This window comes from Pinus tabuliformis, chromosome 1_1 (genome assembly GCF_031772625.1).
Source record: "Pinus tabuliformis cultivar Carrire ecotype Pingquan chromosome 1_1, CPIR1, whole genome shotgun sequence".
Lineage (NCBI taxonomy): Eukaryota > Viridiplantae > Streptophyta > Pinopsida > Pinales > Pinaceae > Pinus > Pinus tabuliformis.
In genome coordinates this window covers 436,381,738-436,408,856 of record NC_142297.1, presented here as the reverse complement: position 1 = coordinate 436,408,856, position 27,119 = coordinate 436,381,738, and the positions used below count along the sequence as shown (strand labels likewise).

At 39.8% G+C, this 27,119-nt stretch overlaps 1 protein-coding gene across 1 annotated transcript; it reads left to right on the top strand.

Annotated features, from left to right (window-relative positions):
- The first annotated feature begins 10,441 nt into the window (after nucleotides 1-10,441).
- LOC149213594 (uncharacterized) lies at nucleotides 10,442-16,623 on the top strand. The gene is made up of 4 exons (XM_089389083.1): nucleotides 10,442-10,986; nucleotides 11,111-12,194; nucleotides 12,322-12,600; nucleotides 12,743-16,623. The coding sequence occupies exons 1-4, from the start codon at nucleotides 10,442-10,444 to the stop codon at nucleotides 16,421-16,423; spliced, it is 5,589 nt and encodes a 1,862-aa protein (XP_089245209.1). The 3' UTR covers nucleotides 16,424-16,623.
- The last annotated feature ends 10,496 nt before the right edge of the window (nucleotides 16,624-27,119 follow it).

Below are 27,119 nucleotides of genomic sequence, written 5' to 3'. Positions count from 1 at the left end.
AGCATGACGTGACGCTGTACGGCGGGTGACATCAGCATGACATCAGCAGGACGACGTGGCAAGATGATGTCAGCATGACGTCATCATGTACGGATGATGACGTGGCAGGGACATGTGGCAGTGACGTGGCAAGAGGCCACGCAGGCAGGTGACTCGACATGGTGACTGGGCAAAGGGGGTGACGCAAGCGGTGACTGGGCAGAGGGTGACGTGGGATGTGACGTCACGGGCGGTAAATGGTTTTGTGGCGCACCGCTTTTTGAGGATGGTGGTTTCGTGAGGGGGCGCTCCGCCACAGCCCGGAGCTTGATGCGTGGCAGGAGTACGGCGGCAATACCGCCCATCTCCCGGACGCTAAAGCTCGGGCGGTTCGGGGGTGGGGCGGCCCGCCCACCGTTGATCTGCGGGGAAGGCAATCCAACGGCTGGCGGTAGACGTGAGGCGGCGGCGGGTTAGTGGGCGGGGATATACGCAGTATATTCCGTTTTTAATATAGCGTGACGGGGGTAAAAACTATAGGTTTAGTGGGTTATGGGATTATAAACAGGCGGAGTATGTTTTTGCGCTCAGGGCTTAGGGTAAGGGGTAAAATATGGGTTTTGAGCGCGGGTTTTTAGCAACTTACGCCCGAAATCTTAGGATATGGGCAAAAGTGGCTTTTTGAGGGTTTTAGGGCTAGGGGAGAGGTTATTAATCTGGCTAGGTGTCAGATTAATCCCCGTTATGACTCTGATGGGCTAAAGATAGCCCCAGATGGACTATGATTCCCCGGACTTATAGGAAATATGGATATTTTGCCAGGGAGGGGGTATTTGCATAGGGGAGTTTTATATACATGATTTTAATAAGGAAAGGGAAAAACGGATAGGGAGTTATATAATAAAGTTAATAGTCAATATGGAGATGAAAAGAGGGCGCTAAGGTATGAGACCTTAGGCTTTGTTGGGGAAAAGAAGGCTCACAGATGATGAGTGAGCAGTCCTTGAGTAAATCAAATCCTTACCAAGGCGAATGTCATGGAAATGATGAAACTGAGAGGCTCAAGCAGATCTTGACCTCTTGGGGGATGTTAGTAAATGACTTGGGGGAAATGAGAAGAAGGGGAGGTTAGTGAATTCCAGCTTGAGTGCCTCCTTTGAATGCAAAACTGCCTGATAACTGTGATAAAAAATGGAATACAGCAGTGGTGTTTGGACCAGGATACTTTCATGGCATCTTCATTGGCCTGTTCTGGAAATATGGAACACTGCAGCCTGCAAAGTATGACATATTTGGCATGTGAAAATGTCAATCATGAAAAATGAATACCTGCTGCAGCAGGAGGCTAACAGTCTACATAGAGAAAACTAGAGAAATTGATACAAACCTATCCCCTCCTCTTCCTTGAGCCTACTTTCATCAAAACTATACTAGCCATCCTTCCCTTTTAGAAAATTTCTCAATTAGACTCTTTCTTATTTCTACTTTGGATCCTTTCCGACTCTTAGTGACACAATTCCTAACTCCATAGAAGATTACATAGACATGCAATGTGAACCATTCATAACCAACAACTAGTAATCACGAAGTATAATTGAAAGAATAATAATCGTTCTTGCCAAAATTTGCTGGTGAAAGTGGTGTCTCGATCAGATACAATGGAAGTCAGCATGCCATGTAGTTTAAAGATTTGGTCCATGAAAACTTGATCCCCCAATGTTGGGGTAAATGGGTTTGGTAGAGCGCAAAAATGAGCATATTTGGAAATATTGTCAACAACCACCGTGATGACTGATTTGTTTCCTAACCTTGGGAGACTTGTAATGAAATCCATGGAAACATCCGTCTAGATGGAAGCAGGGAGTGGAAATGGTTGTAAGGTTCCTAGTAGCTTGATTGTTTCCCCTTTGTTGCATTGGCATACATTGCATTCAACTACAAACGTAAGAATGTCGTCCTTCATGCCAGTTCCAAAGAAAGAGCGACGTGCTCATGCATAAGTCCTTTGAAAGCTTGAATGACCTGTAGTCAAAGAGGAGTGCAACGTTGCAGTGCTCTTTAGAGAATCATCATAGTAGGAGGCTTATTGGAAAAGCCATAAAATGATGTTTAAAGTGATGGAAGTCCATGGTAGCTGCAGGCTTCATGTAGAGAATCATCAAAGTAGCAGACTTACTAAAGAATCCATAAAATGATCACCATGGTGGTTGTGAGTTCAGCTTTCCAAAGAGTTAATGAGCCGAGATGTTTGAAGTCATCTCGGCTATAGCAAAAGGACTCAAAGCCTACATTGGACCATATCCAATGTGAAGTGCTTTGGAAAATTTTTCCAACGATATGTGGAAGTTCAGAAATGGGTTCCTGGATCAAAAGATATGGTCTACTAAAGTTCAAGGTTGTGAAGCCTTAGGAAGGAAGGAATATTGACATATCAGAGGTCTGGGACATCGGAGTATCGACATATCAGAGATTTGGATACCAGAACATCGGGGATCAGAATGTTGGAGGTCAACATATTGGCACATCGGAATATCAGAGGTCAGCATATTGACGCATCGAAATATTGGAGGTCAACGTATCATCTCATCGACATATCAGAGATTTGGATACTAGAACATCAAGGATCAGAATGTTAGAGGTTAGCATATCGGCGCATAGGAATATCGGAGGACCATGACATCAGGGCATCAGAACTTCTCAACTGTGTTACACTAAGAAGTTATGATAGCATTAATAGTGTCGAGAAATGCCAAAAAAGATTAACAAAGGATTTTTTTACAAATTCTAGGGTTGACAGGCCTTCTTCTCTCTCCTCCTAATAGGGCACCTGGTAGCATGAGATTGGTTATGATAAGCTACAGTTTCATTTGACGTCAACATGACGTTACGATAGGACATGTGGTAGGTTGATGAACGATAGTCTATGTGAAGACATGCAACAATTATCCCTTTGACTGAGGAAGTTATCCATTAGTTAAGGAGATAAGGATGAGTTGTACTTTTAGTTGTAATTAGTTAGCTCAGTTAACTGAGTTAAGTCTAGTTAGATTAGTTCCAACATTTTTTGGAACTAATTGTGAGTTCAGTTAGTTAATGTATGCATGCATGTAACTAGTGTACTTCAGATAACTGAATATTCCCTCATAAATAACTCATGCATGTCAGTTCAGTTGAAGACCCAGTTAAGATTAGAGGATGGGACAATGTACTATTAGTTGCAGGAATATTCCATTAAGGATATATCTTGCATGCAGAAGGAATTCATTCCTTGAGGATAACGCAGTTATTTCTGAGTTTGGTGTGTTGTGTGAGAGGTGAATTCACATAGGTGGCAGCCAGAGGACCCAGGAGAAACTGCGTAAGGAAATAGGAGGCTTGGAGTACTGAGGGAAGGCATATGTTGTGTCTATTCAGTCTATGAGCAGCATTGAGGGATTGTACTGAGAGCTGGATAACTTGTGAGCTAAAGCTTTGTGTAATCCAGAGCTATTTCCACTTGTATGATAATGTAGAGATCGAGGTTTTTAGCTAAGGCTTTACCCAGAGTATTCTTCTGTGTTCATGTGTGATTGATTTATCATTCTCTGTTATATGTGTTCTATTTGATCTTGCTCAAAATCGATTAAGCTTTCGCAAGTTTGTTTGTAGAAGTAGATCAAGTATTTTGCTTTAGTATATTGCATTATCATGTGATCTACAGTGAGAATTTCTACATGGTATCGGAGCAAAGGTGATCAAAGCGAAAAATAGTATACAAAGAAGGGAGAAGTTCGAAGGTTGAATTTCCTGATTATAGAAATCGAATTCTTAACCAATGGCGGTCAACGATTTGAGAGTCGAGTATGCCTTGGATGGCAGATCGAATTATATAGCCTGGAAGGATCGCATGGAAGTGGTATTAGAGGAAAATAGTTTGAAGGACTTCATTGATTAAGAAGTCCCCAAGCCAGCAACAACTAATGCCCAAGAATTGGCGGAATGGAAGAAATGTGTGGCTAGAGCAAGGAGGATACTTCTTGAGGGAGTTCAAGACCACATTGTCTCGAGTCTCCATGGGAAGGAGACATCGTTTTCAATGTGGAAAACATTGAAGGATCTATATCAGAACAAAGATCAGAGGAAGTTGGTGTTGAAAGACAAGATTCAGACAATCAAGTGTGAAATGGGTGACACGATCTCTACATATCTGAACTAGCTCACCACCTACAGGGATGAGCTTGGAAGTGTAGGGATCATGACAAGCAATGATGACATGGTGAGTCTTGCTCTCCTCGGTCTTCCTAAGAGCTAGCATAGCTACCAAGACTCAGTAAATGGAAGAGAGAAACTACCAGATTGGGAACGGCTTTGGTCGTATCTGATGTAGGAGGAGATAAGGAGAAGCACCAGAGATGGATCTTCATCAAAGCTTGATGATGAAGAAAATCTAGCCTTAGTGAGTAAGGCGAGGAAGGGAAAGGGAAGGCATCCCATTCCAAATCGAGTTCTTCCCATGGTGGGAAGAAGATTGACAAATCGAAAGTGTGATGCTTTCATTATCATGAGGTGGGCCATTATGCAACAAATTGTCCACAGAAGAAATCCAAGAAGGGATCCTCGAAGGGATCAGACGGGGAGGCACTGGCCTCACAGTTCGAATTGGATTTCACCCTCATCGCATGCATGATTTCATCGATGGTGGGGTGTGTTTGGTACCTGGACAGTGGAGCCTCATTCCACATGACCGGTGACAAGAGTTTATTCAGTACCTTGGAGGAGAAGGACCTCCAGATGCACATGGAGATGGGAGATGATGGAAAGTATCGTGTTTTAGGTGAAGGTACAGTTGTGTTTCAGAGGAAGCATGGAGCTCCTCTCACCCTGACTGATGTAAAGTATGTGCCTAGTCTGAAGAAGAACCTGGTGTCTGTCGCTATGTTGAAAGACAAAGGCTATGATGTAGTCTTTAGTAAAGGAAAGGCATTCCCGAGGCATATCGGCACTGAACAGACCAAGAGGATTAGGATTCGAGTTAAGAATCTCTATAAGCTGGAGGTAAACAACTGTGTTGCACTAAGTTCCAAAGCAGAGTTGGTGCAAACCCAAGATATTGGCGAGCTATGGCATAGAAGATTGGGCCACTTGCACCATGGGGCGTTGAAGATCATGCAACAAATTTCTACCAGACTTCCCAAGGGTAAACTGGAGCAAGTGGATACATGCAAAGGTTGTACCTTGGGTAAGTATGCAAAATCTTCCTTTCAGGATTGAGACAGTCAAGCTAGAGCAATACTGGAACGAGTTCATACAGATGTGTGTGGACCATTCTTAACAGCCTCCACTGCTAAACAAAGGTACTATGTTATTTTTATTGATGATTTTTCTGGTAGATGTTGGATCTGCTTTATGTAGAAGAAGGATCAAACCTTCTCAAGGTTTTGTGAGTCTGAAGCCTTGGTTGAGAAAGAATCTAGAAAGAAAATAAGGGCCTTGCGAAGCGATAATGGTGGAGAGTATGTCTCCCAATAGTTTAAGGACTTATGTGCAACAAAAGGAATTAAACGGGAGTTGACGACACCCCATAACCCACAACAGAATGGGGTGGCCGAAAGGAAGAATAGATCGATTGTGGAAATAGCTCAGGTGATGCTGCATGACCAAAGACTACCACTTCATTTGTGGGTTGAGGCATGAAATACAATAATATACTTACAGAACAGAAGCCTGCATTTTATACTGGGGATGAAGACACCAGTGGAAGCATTTTCCGGGAAGCGACCAGATGTGAGTCACTTCAGGATCTTTGGATAGATTGTATCTCCCTTTGCAAGTCTTTCATACTTGGCTCTATTGGTCTATCCTCCTCTGGGTCTTCTCTTTCCTTATAGGTTGTCAAAGTGTGGGCCGAGATGTTTTTCAAGACCCAATACTACCAGATAATTTGGTGAAACATCGTTTGGTGTCCTCTGATGTTCCCTGGGTCTTTGATGATTGTTTCCCATTCCTCTGCAATCTCTTGATTTTCAATGTTTGTGTTTAGTTCTCTTTCCCATTCGGAGATTACTGCTTTCACCTCAACCGGGGTTCCTACGTAGTATGTGTTGATCAGGTTCTACATACTCTCCTTCCTTGTTTTCTTGCCTCTTTTTCTCAGGCCTTTGCTTGAAGCCGATTATAGGCCTTTCATCTTTTTTCCAGCCTTTCCCGGTCCTGTGTTTCCTTTCCTTCCCGGTTGGTTACCTTCCTTCATCATCCAATTATTATTTTTTTTCCTGCTTTTTCCTTTCCTTTCCAAGTGGGACACATGTGCTGTGGCTGGAGCATGGTTTAAGTACCTAGTCTTTAGAGTTCTTTGCACTATGATATTTAAGCTACTTATAACAAAAACTAGGAATACAATATTGTAAGTCATCCTCAAATTAACCATAGTGGACTCATAGAATTTTATGCTTTGTGAGTTGGTAATGAAATTGACATCTTTCCTTTTGTTCTTGTTGGGACACTCGTCCTGAGGATTGGCCTCACTCGTTTTGGGATTCCCCACAAACTTCCCCCATACTGGGTGAGACTTCTTGGCCATGAGTGTTTTCATCCTCTCTGTGCCCTGAGAACTATGATAAACCCCATCTACACCCTTATTCCCCTCTCCCCCCAAAAAGTTTTGAAGGATAATAACAACACCATTGTCTTGATTGCTTCCCATGAGAATTTGAATAACCCCTCTCACCGGCTCCCGCAAGAATTCCCTGCTCCTCCACCCGACTATAATTGCAGCCCTGCCCCCTGGTTTCCAAATATTCTTTCTACACTGGTTATCGCCACCCCAGCAGGTCAAACATTGCTTTTCAATCTCCCACTAGACTACAATTCTAATCCTGGTCCACGAGAGAGTGGTTTCCCTCCCCCAATTGTATCCCTAGTTACTACACCTTGTCCTGCAAACCTTTTCCAAGTCCATGCTCGGCTCTGGATTGAGGAAGATCAACCTTATCAACAGGTCAAGGGAGGCACCAAGGCCATGTAAAATCTCTAGCCTTCCACACTTATCTGAGACACCTTGTTTCTTAAGCCACTTTCTCAACCATATCAACTTACAGAAAATGTTCCGACAGACGCAGTGGAAACTTCTCTGAATGACCCAGTTGGCTGCATAATGACAACTTTCTAACTCATACCCCGGAACCTATCTACCCTGAGGCCAAGATAAGGGTTCCCAAATCCCCTTCCTAGGATGACAAGCCTGTTGATCTCTCCCCAAGATGACAGGCCAAATACCCATGAAGGCCAAGAGGCCTCAACATTGAAAGAAACCGGGGGCACCATTAAAATTATCCATTGTTCTGCATCCAGATTCACTTTCACGCCTCTTTCTAAACTAATTCTTACCAGGAGCCGATTCATATTTTCTAGACAATCGTTAGTGAAAACAAAGAGCCCATACGAGTTCTTGCAAATGATATCGGAACGTTGCTCGACGTCCTCCAACCCTCGACTCTCACCACCTTCAGCTACATGTTTTACCTTGTCTTGTTGCATGCGAATGGTTCTTGGCCTCGCCTTATTTCCATTTTGATTTTCTTTCCACCTGCCCCGCATGTTGCCCGAAGGACCTGCCACGTGATCTCTTCCTCTCTCCACCGCCCTTTCTCCTGGATGAGAGTCTCGGGATGGGGTTCCACTACATTTCCCATCATTACAGATCATTAAATCTCGCCTACCGCCGACCACTCTTGCCACGAGTTTTCTATGACTGCCTTGCCACTTGTTGGCTTCCACTGCATTTGTCCTTGCCTTCTTCCCTCTATCGTTCGTGACAACTAGCCATCCACTCCTACCTCTACCCGCTTTACCGACTGTCCCTGCCCAGTTATCCCTATTACTCCACTGCCATTTGATAGCTCTCGTGGCCCCTGTCCAGCTTCTTCTCCCTCTGCCCGCTGTGCCAACTGGCCTGCAGAACCACCCTTGACCCACCATGCCTGCTGATCATCCTCTCGTTCCTCTAATTTGCCAGGCCTGTCACACCCCGATAAGGGGTTTTCTCCTTTTTCCTTGTCGATTCTTAGGATTTCCTCTAGACTTATCATGCCTTCCATTTGACTTAACTCCTCGCCCCTTATATCAAGGTTGCTACCTGCCTGCCCACAACCCCAGTTGGCTAGGTTGTCCCCTGGCACATTACCCGAAAAATTTGTGAAATTTTGAAAATCAAAAGGTTTTATGAATAATTTTCAGGTAATAGAAATGAGGGCATTAACCAATATTAATTCTTAAATGTTAGAGAATTTTTATTCCGATTTTATTAATTTAAAACAAAATGATGTTTCTGATAATGTTTTTAACTATTTAGTTATCAATATTGTATTGTTAATCATTATTTTCATTATTAAGTTCAAAATGAACTTTATTATATTCACAAAGCAGAGTTTATATATAGAGACTTTAATGTTATGGAAAATGGAAGTTAAAAATATCAATATTATTATGTTAACTAATTATCTTATTGGCCCTCTTTAATTTATTCATTCTATTTAATCATCAAAACATTAAGGCTTTTGCCTCTAACAAATTGACCTCATAAATCTAAACTAAGTTAAACATGAGCCACTAAAATATTAATTTCAACCCATAACTATAAACTCTTTAACATCTAAATCATTACCCATAAATCAATAAGCCAAAATAACCCCAACTGCTAATTCATTAGGCCTTAACAATTAGCTTTTTTTTTCCTGGTGCCTTTAACAATTAACCTATTAACCAACATACCTATAACCATTAGTTACTAAATCTCTCACCCTTAATTAACTAACAAATTAATATCTCTTAATCATTAACTTATTAATTCTTTAACTAATATAATTAATTACAAATAATTAAAATAAATTATAATTATTTAAAAATTAACGTTATTCACCTATTGAGTTTCTCACCCATAAATCATTTTGACATTATCCAACTAAGGATTCAAGCGACTTCATTAAAATTGTTAAATATCTATTGTTTAAACGGTTTTTAAAATTGTTAAATATCTATTGTTTAAACGGTTTTAAAAGAAATAATGTTCAAATCCTAATTAAATCATCTTTTCTTAAATAAGTATTTGATTGGATAGGAATGCCAAAATCTTCAATATTACAAGAAATATTTCTTCCGAGTACACCCAACAAACCTAAACATACCCAGACAAAGTTGTAATTTGAAATCCAACTCCCTTGTCAAACTTGTCCCTGTGATGCCTATCCAGCCCTAATCTGTCCGTGTAATCAGTTAATGTGTGTACGAGTAGTGAGGTAAGAATTTCAAATTTAAAGTATATTTTGAGTTTGATGATTTCTTAATTTTAATATTTATTTCAAATATTTTATTATTAAATTGGTTGATTTCTCAATTTTAATATTTATTTCAAACATTTTATCACAAAATGTTGATGGCCAAAATAAATTCACTATATTTGACGAACAAATAGCTCATATCAAACAAATTGCTAATTTAACAAATTGCTATTATAATATTGTCTTTATGTTCCTCTCAGCAAAGAATGAAATTTGACAGACCTCACGAAGTGATTTGTTTGTCAAATATAATTAAAAATATTGTAAAATTATCAAAAATCACTTTTTGAAACTGTGAAAACCAGTCGTTCAGGTGTGAAAACGGGCAAATTTGTCCAATAAGTCTGTTTTCAAATTCCAGCCCTACCTGGAAAAAGCTATCTCCATAGGACTCAACGCGTGATCAGTGGTCTCCATTGTCTACTGCTACTCTCACATGTGGTCTCCATGTGGTGTTGTCGGTTGCGAGATGCTTCCACCCAGTAAATTCTCAGGTCGCTTCCTTAAATATTAATATAATATAATATAATATTTTGGTCAGAAATTTTATGTCCCTCTCTGCCAACTGTTTCCCCAAACTAAGATAACAAAGTAATCATCCATCGGGAAAAAGCTATCTCCATGCGACTCAACGCGCGATCAGTGGTCTCCATGTGGTGTTGTCGGTGGCGAGATGCTTCCCCTCTTTCACCCACGAAATTCACTGGTCCCTTCATTTCATGGGTAGTCTGACGTGTTATGTTGTCGGTGATCAGTGGTCTTCACGTGGTGTGGTCAGTGGCGAGATGCTTCCCTGTTTCACCCACTATGTTCCCAAGTCGCTTCCTTTGATTAGGGTTTCGAAATAGGAGAAGGACCTCTGGTTTGAAACAAAACGAAATCGTTGCAGTTTTGCTCTTAACAGATTGGGAGAGAGATACACAGACATAACAAAGTCGCGGTGGAACTTGGAAGCAGCTGGTAGCCACTCTGCACTTGTGAGATCAAGACCAATCAGACGAGGAATCTGAAAATATTAAGATTACCAAACCCTGGTTGTAACTTGGAAGCGGCTGGTAGGCTCTTCACACTTGTGAGATCAACTGGATCCAGGTTTTAATCCCAATCTCTCTCATACATTTCATCTTTGTTTTTTCATTGTGTATTCCATGGCAAATCCGTTGGCATCGTCGTCCAACTCGTCTGGCAACAAGGCTCCCTACCAGGTCTTTATCAACCACCGCGGGCCAGACACCAAGTTATCCATCGCCGCCCATCTCTACAATCGGCTTCATGATTTAGGATTTCAAGCGTTTCTGGACAAGGAAGAAATGGAGAAGGGGGACTTCTTCACTTCTCAAATAGCTGCGGCTATAAGAGATGCCTCAGTCCATATCGCAATCTTCTCTCGTCGATATGCAGAGTCTGAGTGGTGTCTCAATGAGCTACTACTTATGTTGGAGTCCATGCAGTCGGGCCGGTCAACCATTATTCCAATCTTCTGCGGTGTTAGCCCTGCTGACCTTCGATGGACACTTGGCAAAGACGGAGTGTACGCTAAAGCCCTGACCGACCTCGAACAAAAGAAAACAACCGACTCCCAAACGCATCAAGAGAAGCCGCGTTACGACCCCGACATCATTGAAAAATGGAGAAATGCTCTTTCTAATGTTTCAAATATAGACGGTTTCGACCTGAAAGGAGCTTATAGTGGGTGAGAACTCCATCTCTTCCTGTTCCTCTTTTTATATTGTTTAGTTTGATATGTATATGACAAATTATTTATGTACGCTTTGCTTACTGCTAATTAGTAATTTTGTTTGTGAATATTAATTCAGTGTGGAGTGGCGACTGGTGAATGAGGTCGTGCAATTGGTATTGACAAAGGTTAAAAAGCCGCCACTCGACGTGTCCAGATATCCAACAGGTTTGGATCAAAAAGTAAGAGATTTTGAAGAGTTATTGAAGCAGCAGCAAATTGGGGTAACTAGAGTTATAGGAATTGTGGGGCTTGGAGGGATTGGCAAAACCACACTTGCTAAAGAAATCTTTAACCGGGAAAGATCAAATTACAGCCAATCTTGCTTTTTATTTGATATCAGAGAAAAGTCTTTAACTACCTTACAGAGTGACCTGATAAAGGACTTGACTCAATTGAATGTACAAATACGGAGCATTGATGAAGGTAAAGGAAATCTCAAACAAAATCTGTTATCCAAACAAGCTCTCATTATTTTAGATAATGTGGATCATTCTTCGCAGCTTGATGCAATACTCTTACCAGCTAAGGATGCCCTTCATCCCAGTAGCTTAATTTTAGTAACGTCTGGCGATAAGCAGCTTCTTATAAACAGTGATATCAATGAGTCAGCCATTTATAAGTTGGAGTGTCTCAATCAGCAACACTCCCAAGAACTCTTCTGCTTGCATGCCTTTGACCAGCCTCGTCCAGTGGCAGAATTTGAGGTACTGGTTAGTAAGTTTGTCGATGCGTGCGGTGGATTACCGTTATCTCTCACAATGATTGGCGCGCATCTTCGTGGAAGCAGCGATCTAACTCTCTGGAGAGCCCAATTGATCGAAATCTCAAATATGCTTCCCGACGATATACAAAGCAGACTGAAAATCAGCTACGACAGCCTGAATGAAAAGGATAAGCAGATATTCCTAGATATTGCATGTTTCTTCCTAGGAGAAGACAGGGATACTGCCATTCAAATATGGAAGGGACTGGACTTGGATGGATGGCTGGGCCTTTGGAATCTACAGAACAAGTGTCTCATTGAGGTCGACAGCAAAAATAATATAATAATGCACGACCATCTTCGAGACCTGGGCAGAGATATCGGAGAGAAGAATTCCCCGTATCGTTTTTGCCGCCTAACGCAGAACATTCTTGACAATCTGCCGGAGAAATTAATCGTACGTATTTTGAAACATTAAGACTGGCTTTGAAATTAGTGTTGTGGTCTCGACTCTCAATATCGTAATTCTTAGGTTTTGCAAGGATGTCAATATTGTTTCTAACAGTTTCCAGTGAACAATTTAGGTGCGTGGAATTAACATGGTTGAAACGCCGGTGGAAAACCGTGCGGAGCTGGGCGATCTTTTCCGTGGTATGCGCGGGTTGAAGCTGCTTAGAGTTGAAGGGGATTGTTTGGAAGAAAGCATATTCAAGGCTGCACGGTCACAACATCTCATATGGCTCAGATGGGATAGATGTCCTTATTCTTCCCTCCCTCCCTGGATTCCAATCGAGCGTTTAAGGGTTCTGCAAGTGTGCAGGTCGGCAACATTGAAAACACTGTGGGAAGATCATAATATTCAGGTATATATAATAATTATTTAATCGAGCTTGTTCTTCCCTTACGAAATGGCTTTTGGATATATTCCATCTTGGTAGACCGACCACGTTTACAATTGACATCCACGTCCCCAACTCACTTTTGGAAAATTTGTGAACATTGCAGGTACCTTTATACTTGAGGGAGTTGAGTATTATTGACTCTGACCTTTTAGAACTTCCAAAGTCCATCGGTAAGTTGAAACAACTCGAAAAATTTGTCCTAAAATCATCTCCATTTTCTCCTGTTCATCTGGAAACTTTGCCAGATGAATTCTGTCCACTGCAGTCTTTGGAGCACCTGAGCTTTATCCGCTGCAATTCAATGAAGTCGCTGCCGGATTGTTTTGGCAATTTAACGAAACTCCAACATATTGATCTGTTCGGTTGTCAGCAGTTGAATATGCTTCCAAATTCCTTTGGGAAGTTATGTAACCTCCGGCAGCTTAATTTAGACAGTTGTGGTTCATTAACAGAGCTTCCAGATTCCTTTGGAAACTTGAGGAATCTCCAACAGGTTAATTTCTCCTACTGTACTTCATTAAAGGGGCTTCCAGATTCCCTTGGGAATTTAAAGAACCTCCAGCATATTGACTTGTCTCATTGCCATGAATTAGAAAAGCTTCCAGATTCCCTTGGCGAGTTAAATAATCTCCGACGTATTAAGCTCCGTTTTTGTGAAAAACTAGAGAAGCTTCCAGATTCCCTTGGCGAGTTAAATAATCTCCGACGTATTAAGCTCCGTGTTTGTGAAAAACTAGAGAAGCTTCCAGATTCCCTTGGTGAGTTAAAGAACCTCGAACATATTGATTTGTCAAGTTGCTATAACTTAAAAAGTCTTCCAGATTCCCTTGGTGAGTTAAAGAACCTCGAACATATTGATTTGTCTGATTGCTATAAATTAAAAAGTCTTCCAGATTCCCTTGGTGAGTTAAAGAATCTCCGACATATTAAGCTGCTTTCTTGTGTAAAATTAGAGAAGCTTCCAGATTCCCTAGGTGAGTTAAAGAACCTCGAACATATTGATTTGTCAGGTTGCAGTAACTTAGAAAGTCTTCCAGATTCCCTTGGTGAGTTAAAGAACCTCGAACATATTAGTTTGTCTTCTTGCTATAAACTAGAAAAGCTTCCAGATTCCCTTGGCGAGTTAAATAATCTCCGGCGTGTTAAGCTCTATTTTTGTAAAAAACTAGAGAAGCTTCCAGATTCCCTTGGTGAGTTAAAGAACCTCGAACATATTGATTTGTCAGGTTGCTGTAACTTAAAGAAGCTTCCAGATTCCTTTGGGAGGTTAAAGAACCTCCGACATATTGACTTGTCTTGTGCCAATGAATTAGAGAGGCTCCCAGATTCCTTTGGGGAGTTACAGAACCTGCAACGTTTGGTTTCCCGCTATTGTCGAAACTTGCAGATATTTCCTGAAACTCTTGGAAAGATAAGTTCCCTTGAATGCTTAGACATCTCAGGTTGTCCGAAAATTGAAGTATGGCCTCCGCAAGTCTCACATAACCAGTCATTGCTAAAATTATTTTTATCAGGTACAAATTTAAAAGAATTGCCAAGTGCTATCGGAGAGCTAAGCAATTTGCAAGTTCTGCATTTAGGAAGCCAATTGAAACGTCTGCCCGATAACATCGGTGACTTAAGGAGCTTAAAGGAATTGGAGCTTTCTGGTTGCATTCAGTTGAAACATTTGCCGGATTCCATTAGATTGTTGACCCAGCTGAGAGAGTTGAAAATCAAGAATTCCGGTTTAGAGTACTTACCACCATGCCTCGTGGAGCTGAACAGTCTTCAGCGGTTGGAAATAGAGGAGTGTCCATTGAGTAAACTGCCACTCAGAAAAGTTGAAGGGCGAATAGTGTTGAATAAAGTGGACGCTTCCATTGTCAACTGTATGTTTGGGCTAAAATACTTAAGACTGTGCCGGACAAACATTTCAGGGTTATCATTTTGTGAAGGCCTTTGCCCAAACCTTCAACATCTCAGCATTCTTAGATGTGGTTTTTTGGTGGAGATTGTAGAATTGCCAGCAACACTTATAGAGCTAGAGTTGAGCGAGTGTTGTACATTGAGGAAAATAGGACTTTGTGGTCTTGAAAGGCTCGAGAAATTCCAACTCGTAGCATGCCACACAGTTGAGGAGCTGCCAGGTCTTGAAACGTTGGTACGTTTGAAGGAGCTGAATGTTAACTGCCACTATCTGAAAAGAATAGACGGGTTGGCGCAGTTGACAGAACTTCAAGTGCTAAACACGGAAAAATGCTGTTCGCTAGAAGAACTTCCAGGTCTGGAACAATTGACTTTGTTGAGGAAGGTTAAAGCCAGTGGGTGCCGGAAAGTGCGGAGCATAGTGGGGTTGGCGCAGCTGCCAAAACTGGTTGTGCTAGACATGGAAGATTGCTCTGAGCTGGAAGAAATTCCGGGTCTCGAACATTTGACATCATTGAGGAGGCTTAATGCCAGTGGCTGTGGGAAATTGCAGAGCATAGAGGGCTTGGCGCAGCTGACAGGACTTCAAGAACTAAACGTGGCAAACTGCGGTGAGTTGAATGAAATCACAGGTGGTCTCCAGCGTCTGACAAATTTGAGGAAGCTTAATGCCTGCGGATCTGGAAAAATGCAGAGCATAGAGGGGTTAGCGCAGCTGACAGGACTTCAAGAATTAAACGTGGCAAACTGCTGTGAGTTACAGGAAATCCCAGGTGGTCTTGAACATCTGAAGTCGTTGAGGAAGCTTGATGCGAGTGGCTGTGGGAAACTGCAGAGCATAGAGGGGTTAGCGCAGCTGACAGGGCTTGGAGACCTAAACGTGGCAAACTGCAGTGAGTTAAAAGAAATCTCAGATGGCCTCAAACATCTGAAGTCGTTGTGGAAGCTTGATGCGAGTGGCTGTGGGAAATTGCAGAGCATAGAGGGGTTGGAGCAGCTGACAAGACTTGAAGCACTAAACGTGGCAAACTGCAGTGAGTTAACAGAAATCCCAGGTGGTCTCGAACATCTGAAGTGGTTGTGGAAGCTTGATGCGAGTGGCTGTGGGAAACTGCAGAGGATAGAGGGATTGGCGCAGCTGACAGGACTTGCAAACCTAAACGTGGCAAACTGCAGTAAGTTAAAAGAAATCCCAGATGGCCTCAAACATCTGAAGTCGTTGTGGAAGCTTGATGCGAGTGGCTGTGGGAAACTGCAGAGGATAGAGGAATTGGCGCGGCTGACAGGACTTCGAGAACTAAACGTGGCAAACTGCAGTGAGTTAAAAGAAATTCCAGGTGGTCTCAAACATCTGAAGTGGTTGAGGAATCTTAATGCGAGTGGCTGTGGGAAGCTGCAGAGCATAGAGGGGTTGGAGCAGCTGACAGGACTTGAAGTGCTAAACGTGGCGAACTGCTGCGAGTTAAAAGAACTTCCAGGTCTGGAACATTTGAGATCATTGAGGAAACTTAGTGCTGGTGGGTGTCGGAAACTGCAGAGCGTAGGGGGGCTGGCGCCGTTGACAAAACTTAGAATGCTTAACGTGAAAGACTGTTGTAAGTTAGAAGAACATGGAAATCTGGAACATATGGGGTTATTGAGTGTGCTAGCAACAAAGCATTGTGGGAAACTGCAGTTGCTGGGTAGGGGAGGATGGAAGTACCTGCGGCAAGGACGGAAGAAAGGTCGGCGGGGTGTTGGAGTAGGGAAGCCGCTGCGACGCCGCTGGAAGAAACAGACGCTTCAAAATGAAAGATCAAAAGCAAATATTGGGATCAGAGTACGTCATTATTATAATGTTCACCGATGGCCCCAGAATGGTCATTGCAGTCTGTGAACCGCAGCGAAACGAAGCCCTGTAATTGACATTTTCAACTATGGGTTGTTGTGATATCTCTTTATAGCAGCACTGTTAGTAAAAATGCTCTGAATCATACAGGTTATTGTGAACTTAAATCTTTGTTCGGTAATTTGCACTAGCACATACCAAGAAGTTTGGAAGACCAAATTTGAACGGTTATAAGGTGAAATTTGAAAGTTTCACATTCAAACAATATAAAGTTCAATTTCAATTATACATTACTAAAGATGTTCAAATAAATTAGAGTGATTTTGTTCTTTCCTTTTTAAATGAAATACGTCATTTCATTGACATTTTGATGTATTTCAACCATTTACAGTTTCATTTACATTTATTGAATTGTATATTTTTATAATTGGTGTTTCATTTTCTTTTATGATATTTAAGATATACAATAAAATGTTTATATTTTTTATTAAAAAAATATAATATATAATATAAATTATATTAATTTAATTTTTTTTTTATATTTTTTCTATAATATTATAATGCTAAAAATAATTATTTAAATAAATTTAAGAAATATATATATATATATATATATATATATAAATTGAATAAATAAATAAAAACTTTATAATAAACAAATTATATATTATATTTTTTTAATGATATCTTATTTTATATAATTAAATATATTATTTCATAGTTCACACAAAATGCATTTTAAATAACAGTATATTAAAGATATTATTTCATGGTTCACATGAGATGCATTTTAAAATAACAATATATTAATAGTTTTAATGTAATAAAGTAAAAAACAAAAAATGTTATTAAAATAAATTTGAAATTAGAATACTTTGGAATGGGTTTTTTTTGAAACGGGGGAGTGGGTTGCATGGGTTGTCGATGTCCCACCTAGCCAAAGGACCAAGGGACGTGGAAGAACACCCTTGTGGAAAATATGAATGTTTCAATCCAGTTACATATCAATCATCATTCGAAACAATAATACTCTAAGCACCATGCACTTAGATCTTAATTGTATTCCCTGTAAAAATCTATCAATTGGGACTCCTCCTCTGTGAAGTCCTAGCCAATGGTGATTTTGGTTATGCTTCTCGCATTTTCGCCCAAATCGAGCTCAACTTCACAATAGATGGTGGCTAGCACAACTTGTCTATCTTGCCATTGGTGACCTGTGATAGCTTCAATTGTTGTTCTCTATTGTTATGCTCCTCGACACTCCGTCTTAGCAAAAATCGACATCACTTGTTGGGCAACTACCATTCTGAGGGAGTTGCTCCTACTTTTGCTCTATGGCACTGCAATGCATATGGTAATTTCCATACTTCCCGTAGCCTTTAGTTTATTTTGCACTTATCTTCCTCTTGTAGGTCAAACAACCATCCAAAAGCCTTTGCACTTAGGCTCCTAGGAAATTAGAGTTCATATACTCATTCCTACTAATTGAAGTCTTTGGATGCAGCATCATTGGACTTCTCCTGACTTCGCAATATTTTTTGGATCCACACTTCGTCTTTGTTATGAAACCAGCGCACAAAAAAATAGAAAAGATAGATCAACGCCTTAGAAATAAGCCTCTTCGAGGGGGCAACCTCCTTTACATTACACAAATGAACCATTCTTAGATGATACAACTGACAAGACCTCCTTTCTATATATAGGAGTCTAAGGGGTCATAATATAATTAGAGCTGACATAACAATAATAATGTAAGGGCACAATAATAACAATATGGGGACTACATGGGCACAACAATATAATAAGGGGGTTGTACTAATAACAATAAGGGGTTACACTAGTAGTATAGGGAACTAACATGCCCCTATCCTTCAAAAAGTGTTGTCCTCAACGCTTGAGTAGTTCTTGATGCTTCTGTATAGAGTTCTTGTCCTCCCATGTGGAATCTTGAGCAGGTAAGTTCTTCCACTTGATGAGATACTCTAAAATTGATCGATTTCGTAGTTGTCGGGTTCTTGTTTCTGTGACTTCTCCAGGTTCCAATATGATTTTTCCTTCCTCGTCAAGTTCTGGCAATATTGTTTGAACTGGGATCTTCTGCAACTTTTGAATGAGTGGCCACACTTCTTCGTCCTTCTTCCATTCATCCCTTGCTTCGTTTATCCAATCTGGTTGGATAATAGAAATAGCACAAAACAATGCTTCCACATCCTCATCCTTTCTTGAGAGTGCATCTGCAACAACATTTTGCTTCCCTTTTTTGTAGATGATTTCAAAGTCATAACCCAACATATTTGTGACCCATTTTTGTTGCTCTTCAGAGGATAATCTTTGTTCTAAAAAGTATTTAAGACTATCATGATCCGTTTTTACCTTGAAGTGTCTTCCCATTAGGTAAGGTCGCAATTTCTTAAGTGCATGTAGTATTGCCAACATTTCCTTCTCATAAATAGCTTGCTTGAGATGTAGCCGTAAAAATACCCAATCGCCTACATCAAAACTTCTTTCACTACGATGTTGATCTGCCTGTTGTTTCATTCGATTCTGCACCAAAGTGGCATTATCCTTTAAAAGTTGGAGAACTTGTTGTTGATGCTCGATGTGATATTTCACTGCTTGAATCTTTTTCTTCTTGATATGTCCTTCTATCTTAAGAGTTTGAGGAGTGGTAATTTCTTACAATGCATTACAAGATATGGTCAAATTTATTTCTTGATGCTTGATGTGATGTTTCACTTCTTGAACATTTTGCTTCTTGCTATGTCCTTCTATCTTGATAGTTTTAGGAGTGGTAATTCTTGCCAATGCATTACAAGATATGGATTCATTTCTTCTTTCTCGATGTGATCTTTCACTTCTTGAACCTTTTTCTTCTTGATATGTCCTTCTATCTTGAGAGTTTGAGGAGTGGTAATTCTTTCTAATGCTTTACAAGATATGGTCGGATTCATTTCTTCTTTCTCTAGGGTTGGTTCCTAGTGTATATCCTCTTCTTTTGATGTTTCTTGATCATTTTCTTCCTCCTCTTCACAATCTATGTAAAATAATTTCTTCTCAACACAGTTATGACCTTTAATGTATTTGTTATCACAATTGTAACAAAGCCCTTTTGCTCTTTTTTCTTCCAATTGTTGCGGTGTCAACCTTGTAGGTTGTTGAAGGCTAGGAGAAACACCATTTCCATCTTTATAGTTGTGAGGGGTGGACTTCCTTGTTGCCATAATTTTGCTTTCCACTTTTCTTACCAACCTGAATGCATTGTCCAATGAATCAGGTTCCCAAAGATGAACCTCGTGTTGAATGTTATCCTTTAAAGTCTCTATGGATACATCAATCCTCTGCTTCTCTGGAATATCATTTTCCCTTATATTCAATTTTTGAAAGTCCTCAATGTGCTTTGCCTTTGGACACTTTTTTTTTAGATTTATCAATTGGCTAAAGAAGGTGTTGCTCTTTGTATCCTCATAATGTGCTATCATTTCCTCCGTGAAAATTGACCACGTAACAAGTGGTTTACGAGAACAAAGCCCTTTATACCATAAAAGTTGATCCGGTTCTAAATATGAAGATGCAATACGTACCTTTTGTAATAGTTGCACCTCATGTAAATCAAAATATTGCTCCATCTGTAGTATCCAATTTACCGGATCCTTGCCACCAAACTTCCTCATATTGCATTTTCTTGATTTTAGGATCTCGATCTTGAAACAACTGTAACTCTGTAATTTCAGATCTCCAAGTTCTGAAATTGCATCCTGCAGTAGCCCTCTGCATTCTCTTTCTAACCCACAAGTCTGAGCAATAGTGGATTCTGCAAGGAAGAGTTATGTCAAATCTCCCACGATGACCTGATTATAGACTAGTTCAGTAGAGTGCACTTGTACGAAGTGCCACGTGTCACTGTTTCAACCTTAGGATCTGAAAAATATACACAAAAAACTACAGTCCGTCCTCTTTCTGTAACTTCTTACGAAATTTCAATATGATTCTCAGAGAGAAAGTTATGATGATTTTCCCAAGGTCACCTGTTTAGAATGTAATTCGGGAGTCTGCAAAAACCCTAACTTCCTCAGATTATATCTCCAAAAATATAGCGATAAAAGATCTGAAATTTGGACCCGAGCATCACCAAGATTTCGGTTCAAATGGGTTTTAATTTCAGAGTCTGAACCTTCACAGAAAAAATACTATAACGAAATTCCACCATGACCTGTTTGAGATGAAATTATGGAGCTTGCAAAAACCCTAACTTACTTAGATCATATCTCCGACAAAGTAAGACAAGCTCTGAAATTTGGATCTACGATTTCGCGTTACTTTGTCTCAAATGGGTTTTTGTTGTAGCTTCTGAAACGTCGCAGAAACAAAGTTATAGCGAAAATTCCACGATGACCTGTTTGGAGCAGCGAAACCCTAGAATCCAAAGCTCGGATACCAAATGTTATGAAACCAGCTCACAAAAAGATAAAAAAGATAGATCAATGCCTTAGAAATAAGCCTCTTCAAGGGGGAAACCTCCTTTACATTACACAAATGAACAATTCTTAGATGATACAACTGACAAGACCTCCTTTCTATATATAGGAGTCTAAGGGGTCATACTATAATTAGAACCAACATAACAATAATAATGAAAGGGCACAATAATAACAATAGTGGGCTTCTATGGGGCACAATAATAACAATATGGGGACTACATAGGCACGACAATATAATAAGGGGGTTGTACTAATAACAATAAGGGGTTACACTAGTAGTCTAGGGACCTAACACTCTTTCGTTCTCTGGTCTTCTTATTTTCCTTATGCACTTCTCTCTTTGTTTTGTTTTGATTGACCCTGCTCTTTGTATGCTCACATACCATGGTTTTTGCTTTGTGAACTTAGTCATCGGTCTATGTTGAAAATGCAACAAGAAAATCTTGATTTAATTTTCCCATGAATTAAATTAGGAATAAAATTGTAATTACATATCACAAGACAACTTGTATGAGTTACTAAGCTAATTTGACTTAGTTGGTTCAATTAATTCGAGTTGAGGGTCTAACTAGAGTAATGTAGAGTGTCTCCTACTTTATAGGAGCCCTGGTTGAGTTTATTTTGAGTTGTAATTAATTAATTCAATTTAACTGAGTTAAAGTCAGTTAAATTAGTTCCAACCGATGGAGGAAATAGTAGGACATCAAACAATGGGGTGTTGCCTTCTATGTTCAACCGATTAACTGATAATTCAACCATAAATAACTCATGCATGTCAAATCGAAGAGTTTCCCAGTTCATATTGGATTTCAAGGGCAGTGCACTATCAATTGTATAAATATCTGAATTATGGAGATGGTGCATGCAGTCAGAGGAAGAGCCTAAAGGGACTGCGCAATCCAATGGAGGAAAACTCCTATTAAATAGGGGCCTAATTCCTCATTGAACAGTGCAAGGAAATAGGAGCTTGGCAAGCAACAAAATAGGCTAAGTATTGGCCAGCGTCAACTTGTGAGGTAGTGAGATAGATTGTACTAGTGCAGAGGTTGCTTATGCTTAAGAAAGCATTGTAAATATTCTTTATTTTTATGATCTAATGCAATATACATATAGGAATGGTTTTTGAGTAGCGAGATTTCCCCTTAGATAAATCTCTGAGCATATGTGATTGAATCTTGTCTCATGTTTATGTTGTGATTTCTCTATCAATTAATTGTTTCTGTTGATGAGTAGAGTAGATTCAAGTCTATTGTTTTAGTAAATTACAATTAGCAGTTTGAATCTACATAGGAATTTCTACATGGTATCAAAGCTCTGAAATCACATTAGAACCAGTCCTTGAAGTCCTTATGTACACTCATCATTAAAGAACTAATGAGTTGTTAGGAGGTAGAGTTATGGAGCCCTAGTTCAGGGCAGATCCTGAAGACCCTATATTCAGACTTCTTAATGGAGCTAGAAGGCTGCTAGTGGGCAGATCAGTGAGCCAATTTTTGGTGACATAAAAATTTGTGATCATTGATATTGGAAGAATGAGGAGCAGAGAGATTTCCCACAGGGAAATCGAGACTCAGAGGGAGTCTAGTTTTAGAGGGAGCATCCCTATGGAAGCTAGTAGTTTCGGATTTGAGGAGATCAAACTCATTATTGCAGTAGTTGTAGCAGCAATGCAAAAGCAACAACAATATGATTAGATCATATTTCGCCATGCATGCAACCATACCCCCAGGAGTGAGGTGGGGCGATGTAGATCATTAGTCACATAATTGTAGAAATTTATGTAGGGTCCATTGAGGTGTTTTTGTCTCATGGATCATTACCTTGCTACGGGGGCCCACAGTATTTAGTAGCAGGATGATCAATGCCAGTGAGATAGTGAGGAGTGCAGAGCTGGACGCTCAATAGAAGAGTCAGCAGTAGCACAATTTTCCCAATAAACAGTGGTAGATTGATTCAATGATTATTTATGTTTATTATTCTCAGTTGCATATGTTGCAGTAGAAGCAACAATAGCGAGAGGTGTTGCATGCAATACATTCCAAAGGTACTATGTCGGGGTAGATGAGAATCCCTTTCTTATTGAGAGGGAGTGTTGAAAATGAAACAAAAAAATCTTGATTTAATTTTCCCTTGAATTAATCTAGGAATAAAATTTAATTCCACATCACAAGACAACTTGTACAAGTTAACTAAGTTAATTTGACTTAGTTGGTTCAGTTAATTTGAGTTGAGGGTCTAACTAGAGTCATGTAGAGTGTCTCCTACCTTATAGGAACCATGGTTGAGTTTATTTTGAGTTGTAATTAATTAATTCAGTTTAACTGAGTTAAAGTTAGTTAAACTAGTTCCAATTGATGGAGGAACTTGTAGGACGTTAGACAATGGGGTGTTGTTTCATGTGTTCATCTAGTTAAATGATAATTCAGCCATAAATAACACTATTATGTCATATTTGTGAGTTACCCAGTTGAGATTGGAGTTCAAGAGCAGTGTACTATCGGTTGTATAATTATCTTAATTGTATAGATGGTGCATACAGACAGAGGAAGAGCCTAAAGGAACTGCGCAATCCATAGAGGGCCTAATTCCTCATTGAACAACATAAGGAAATAGGAACTTCGCAGGCAACATAATTGGCTAAGTATTGGCCAGAGTCAACATGTGAGGTAATGAGATAGATTTTACTAGTGCAGAGGTTGCTCGGGCTTGAGCAAGCATTGTAAATCTTCTCTATTTTTATGGTCTAATGCAATATACAGTTAGGAAGGGGTTTTGAGAAGCGAGCTTTCCCCTTAGATAAATCTTTGAGCATATGTGATTGAATCTTGTCTCATGTTTATGTTGTGATTTCTCGATTGATTAATTGTTTTCACTGATGAGTAGAGTAGATTCAAGTCTATTGTTTTAGTAAATTACAGTTCACAGTTTGAATCTACAAAGGAATTTCTACATGGTATCAAAGCTCTGAAATCACATTAGAATAAGTCCTTGAAGTCCTTATGTACACTCATCATTGAAGAACTAATGAGTTGTTAGGAGGCAGAGTTATGGATCCCTAATTCAGGGCACATCCAAAAGAACCTATGTGCGGACTTCTTAATGGAGCTAGAAGGCTATAACTGGGCAAATTGATGAGCCAATGTTTAGTGACACAAAAAAGAGTTGTGATCATTGATATTGGAAAAATGAGGAGCAGCTATATTTCCCATAGGGAAATTGAGACTCAAAGGGAGTCTAGTTTCAAAGGGAGCATCCCTATGGAAGCTAGTAGTTTAGGATTTGAGGAGATCAGACTCATTATTGCAGTAGTTGTAGCAGCAGTGTAGAAGAAGAAATAGGGAAGTAGCAGCAACAGTATGAGTGATCATATTTCACAATGCATGCAACCATACCTCCAGGAGTGAGGTTAGGTGATGTAGATCCTTAGTCTCAGAATTGTGGAAATTTGGTCACGGTCCATTGAGATTTTGTTGTCTCATGGATCATTACCTTGCTATAGGGACCCATAATATTTAGTAGCAGGATGATCAATGTCAGTAAGATATTGAGGAGTGTAGAGTAGGAGGGTCAGTAGCAAATTCAGCAGTAGCATAGTTTTCCCAGTAAACAGTTGCAGATTGATTCAGTGATTATTTTTGTTTATTATTCTCAGTTACAAATGTTGCAATAACAGTAGAAATAGTGAGAGATGTTGCATGCAATACATTCCAAAGGTACTGGATCAGGGTAGATGTGAATCCGTTTCTTGTTGAGAGGGAGTGTTGAGAACGCAACAAGAAAATCTTGATTTAATTTTCCCTTGAATTAAATTAGAAATAAAATTGTAATTCCACATCACAAGGCAACTTGTACGAGTTAACTAAGTTAATTTGACTTAGTTGGTTTAGTTATTTCTAGTTGAGAGTCCAACTAGAGTCATGTAGAGTGCCTCCTATCTTATAGTAGCCTTGGTTGATTTTATTTTGAGTTGTAATTAATTAATTCAGTTTAACTAAGTTAAAGTTAGTTAAATAGTTCCAACTGATGGAGGAACTAGTAGGATGTCAGACAGTGGGGTGTGGCTTCACGTGTTCAACTAGTTAACTGATAATTCAGCCATAAATAGCTCATGCATGTCAGATTTGAGATTTACCCAGTTGAGATTGGAGTTCAAGGGCAGTGTACTATCAGTGTTATAATTATTTGAATTGTACAGATGGTGCATGCAGTCAGAGGAAGAGCCTAAAGGAACTGTGCAATCCAATGGAGGAAAATTCCTATTAAATAGAGACCTAATTACTCATTGAAAAACACAAGGAAATAGGAACTTGGCAGGCAACAAAATTGGCTGAGTATTGGCTAGAGTCAGCATGTGAGGTAGTGAGATAGATTGTACTAATGCAAAGGTTTCTCAGGCTTGAGCAACCATTGTAAATCTTCTCTATTTTTCTGATCTAATGCAATATACAGATAGGAAGGGGTTTTGAGCAACAAGTTTCCTCTTAGGTAAATCTATGAGCACATGTGATTGAATCTTGTCTCATGTTTATGTTGTGATTTCTCAAACAATTAATTATTTTCGTTGATGAGTAGTGTAGATTCAAGTCTATTGTTTTAGTAAACTACAATTAACAGTTTGAATCTACATTGGAATTTCTACAGTCTACATCTCTGGTTGACTTTATTATTTATGCTCTACTTCTCTTTGACCAACTCCCTTCCCTTATACCTTGGACATTGTTGGCAGCCCCCATTCACTGTAGCTCTTGTTACATTATCTCTATTCGTCATGTCCCTACTACGTGGCTTCCCCCCAACTTTCTATAGCTCTTGTCTTCCCTCCCCTAGCCCTCTACTTTCTTCTCCTTTTAAACCCCTCCTTTATCCCTCATCAACGTGTTTGTGTCTATAGGGGAGTGACCTACTATCAAGATTGGTCCCATCAGGGCCACACATAGATGCACCACCGCTGTTGGGTCCCTATAATACTAGTAATTACCCCATTACTATTGTAGTTGCATCCCTTATTAATATTGTTGTGCCCCTATTATCCCCATATTGTTATTATTGTGCCCCATAGAATCCCTCTACTGTTATTTTTGTGGCTTTATATTATTATTGTTAGGTCGGCTGGGTTATATTGTGACTCCTTAGACTCCTATATATAGAAATGAGGTTTTGTCATTTGAATCATCCAAGAATTGTTCATTTATGTAATGTAAAGGAGGTTGCCCCCTCGAAGAGGCTGAATTATAAGGCGTTGATCTATCTTTTCTATCTTTTCTTGAGCTGGTTTCATAACATTTGGTATCAGAGCTTTGGATTCTAGGGTTTCGTTGCTCCAAACAGGTCATCGTGGAATTTTTGCTATAACTTTTGTCCTGCGACGTTTCAGAAGTTGCAAAAAAAACCCATTTGAGAAGAAATCGCGCTGAACCTCAGGTCCGAATTTCATAGCTTTTCGCGCTATATTTGTGGAGATATGATCTGAGGAAGTTGGTCTTTTTGCAGACTCCTGAATTACATTCCAAACAGGTGACCTGGGGAAAATAGTCATAACTTTCTCTCTGGGGATCAGATTGAAATTTCATAAGAAGGTACAGAAAGAGGATGGACTGTAGTTTCTTGTATGCATTTTTCAGATCCAAAGGTTGAAACAATGACTCGTGGCACGTCGTACAAGTTCTCTCTACTGAACTAATCTATAATCAAGTCACTGTGGGAGATTTCCCATAACTCTTCCTTGGAGAATCCAAATTGGGTCAGATGTGTGGCATTGGAAAGAGAACACAGAGGGCTACTACAGGTCAAAAATTCAGAACTAGATGATCGGAAAGTACAGAGATACATCAGAGGAAATATCGAGCTCCTACAAAGTGAAAAAAGGTGTTTAGATTTTCTTAAATTTTTGCTTAAGCTTGGTTTGAAAATTTATTTTGAAGGAATTCAAAGGGCATAGTAGAGCATTATTATCGGTAACTGATGCCCCGAGGAAAGAAAATGCAAACACCTAGTAAGGAACCTGAAAGCTCTAGCATGACTCATGAAGAAGAGGAAGAAATGCCACATGATATATCAAAATTACAAGAACAAGTGCAACAAATGTCATTGTCACAAAAGCTAACAGAAGCTAAGATAAATGGCGTGGAAGCTAAGATGAATGGCGTGGAAGCTAAAATGAATGGCATGGAAGCTAAGATGGACAACTTGAAGATAGATTTGAACACAAATTTGAAGACATGCATGGCAGATTTGAAGACAGATTTGACAAATTTTCTACAAGAAAT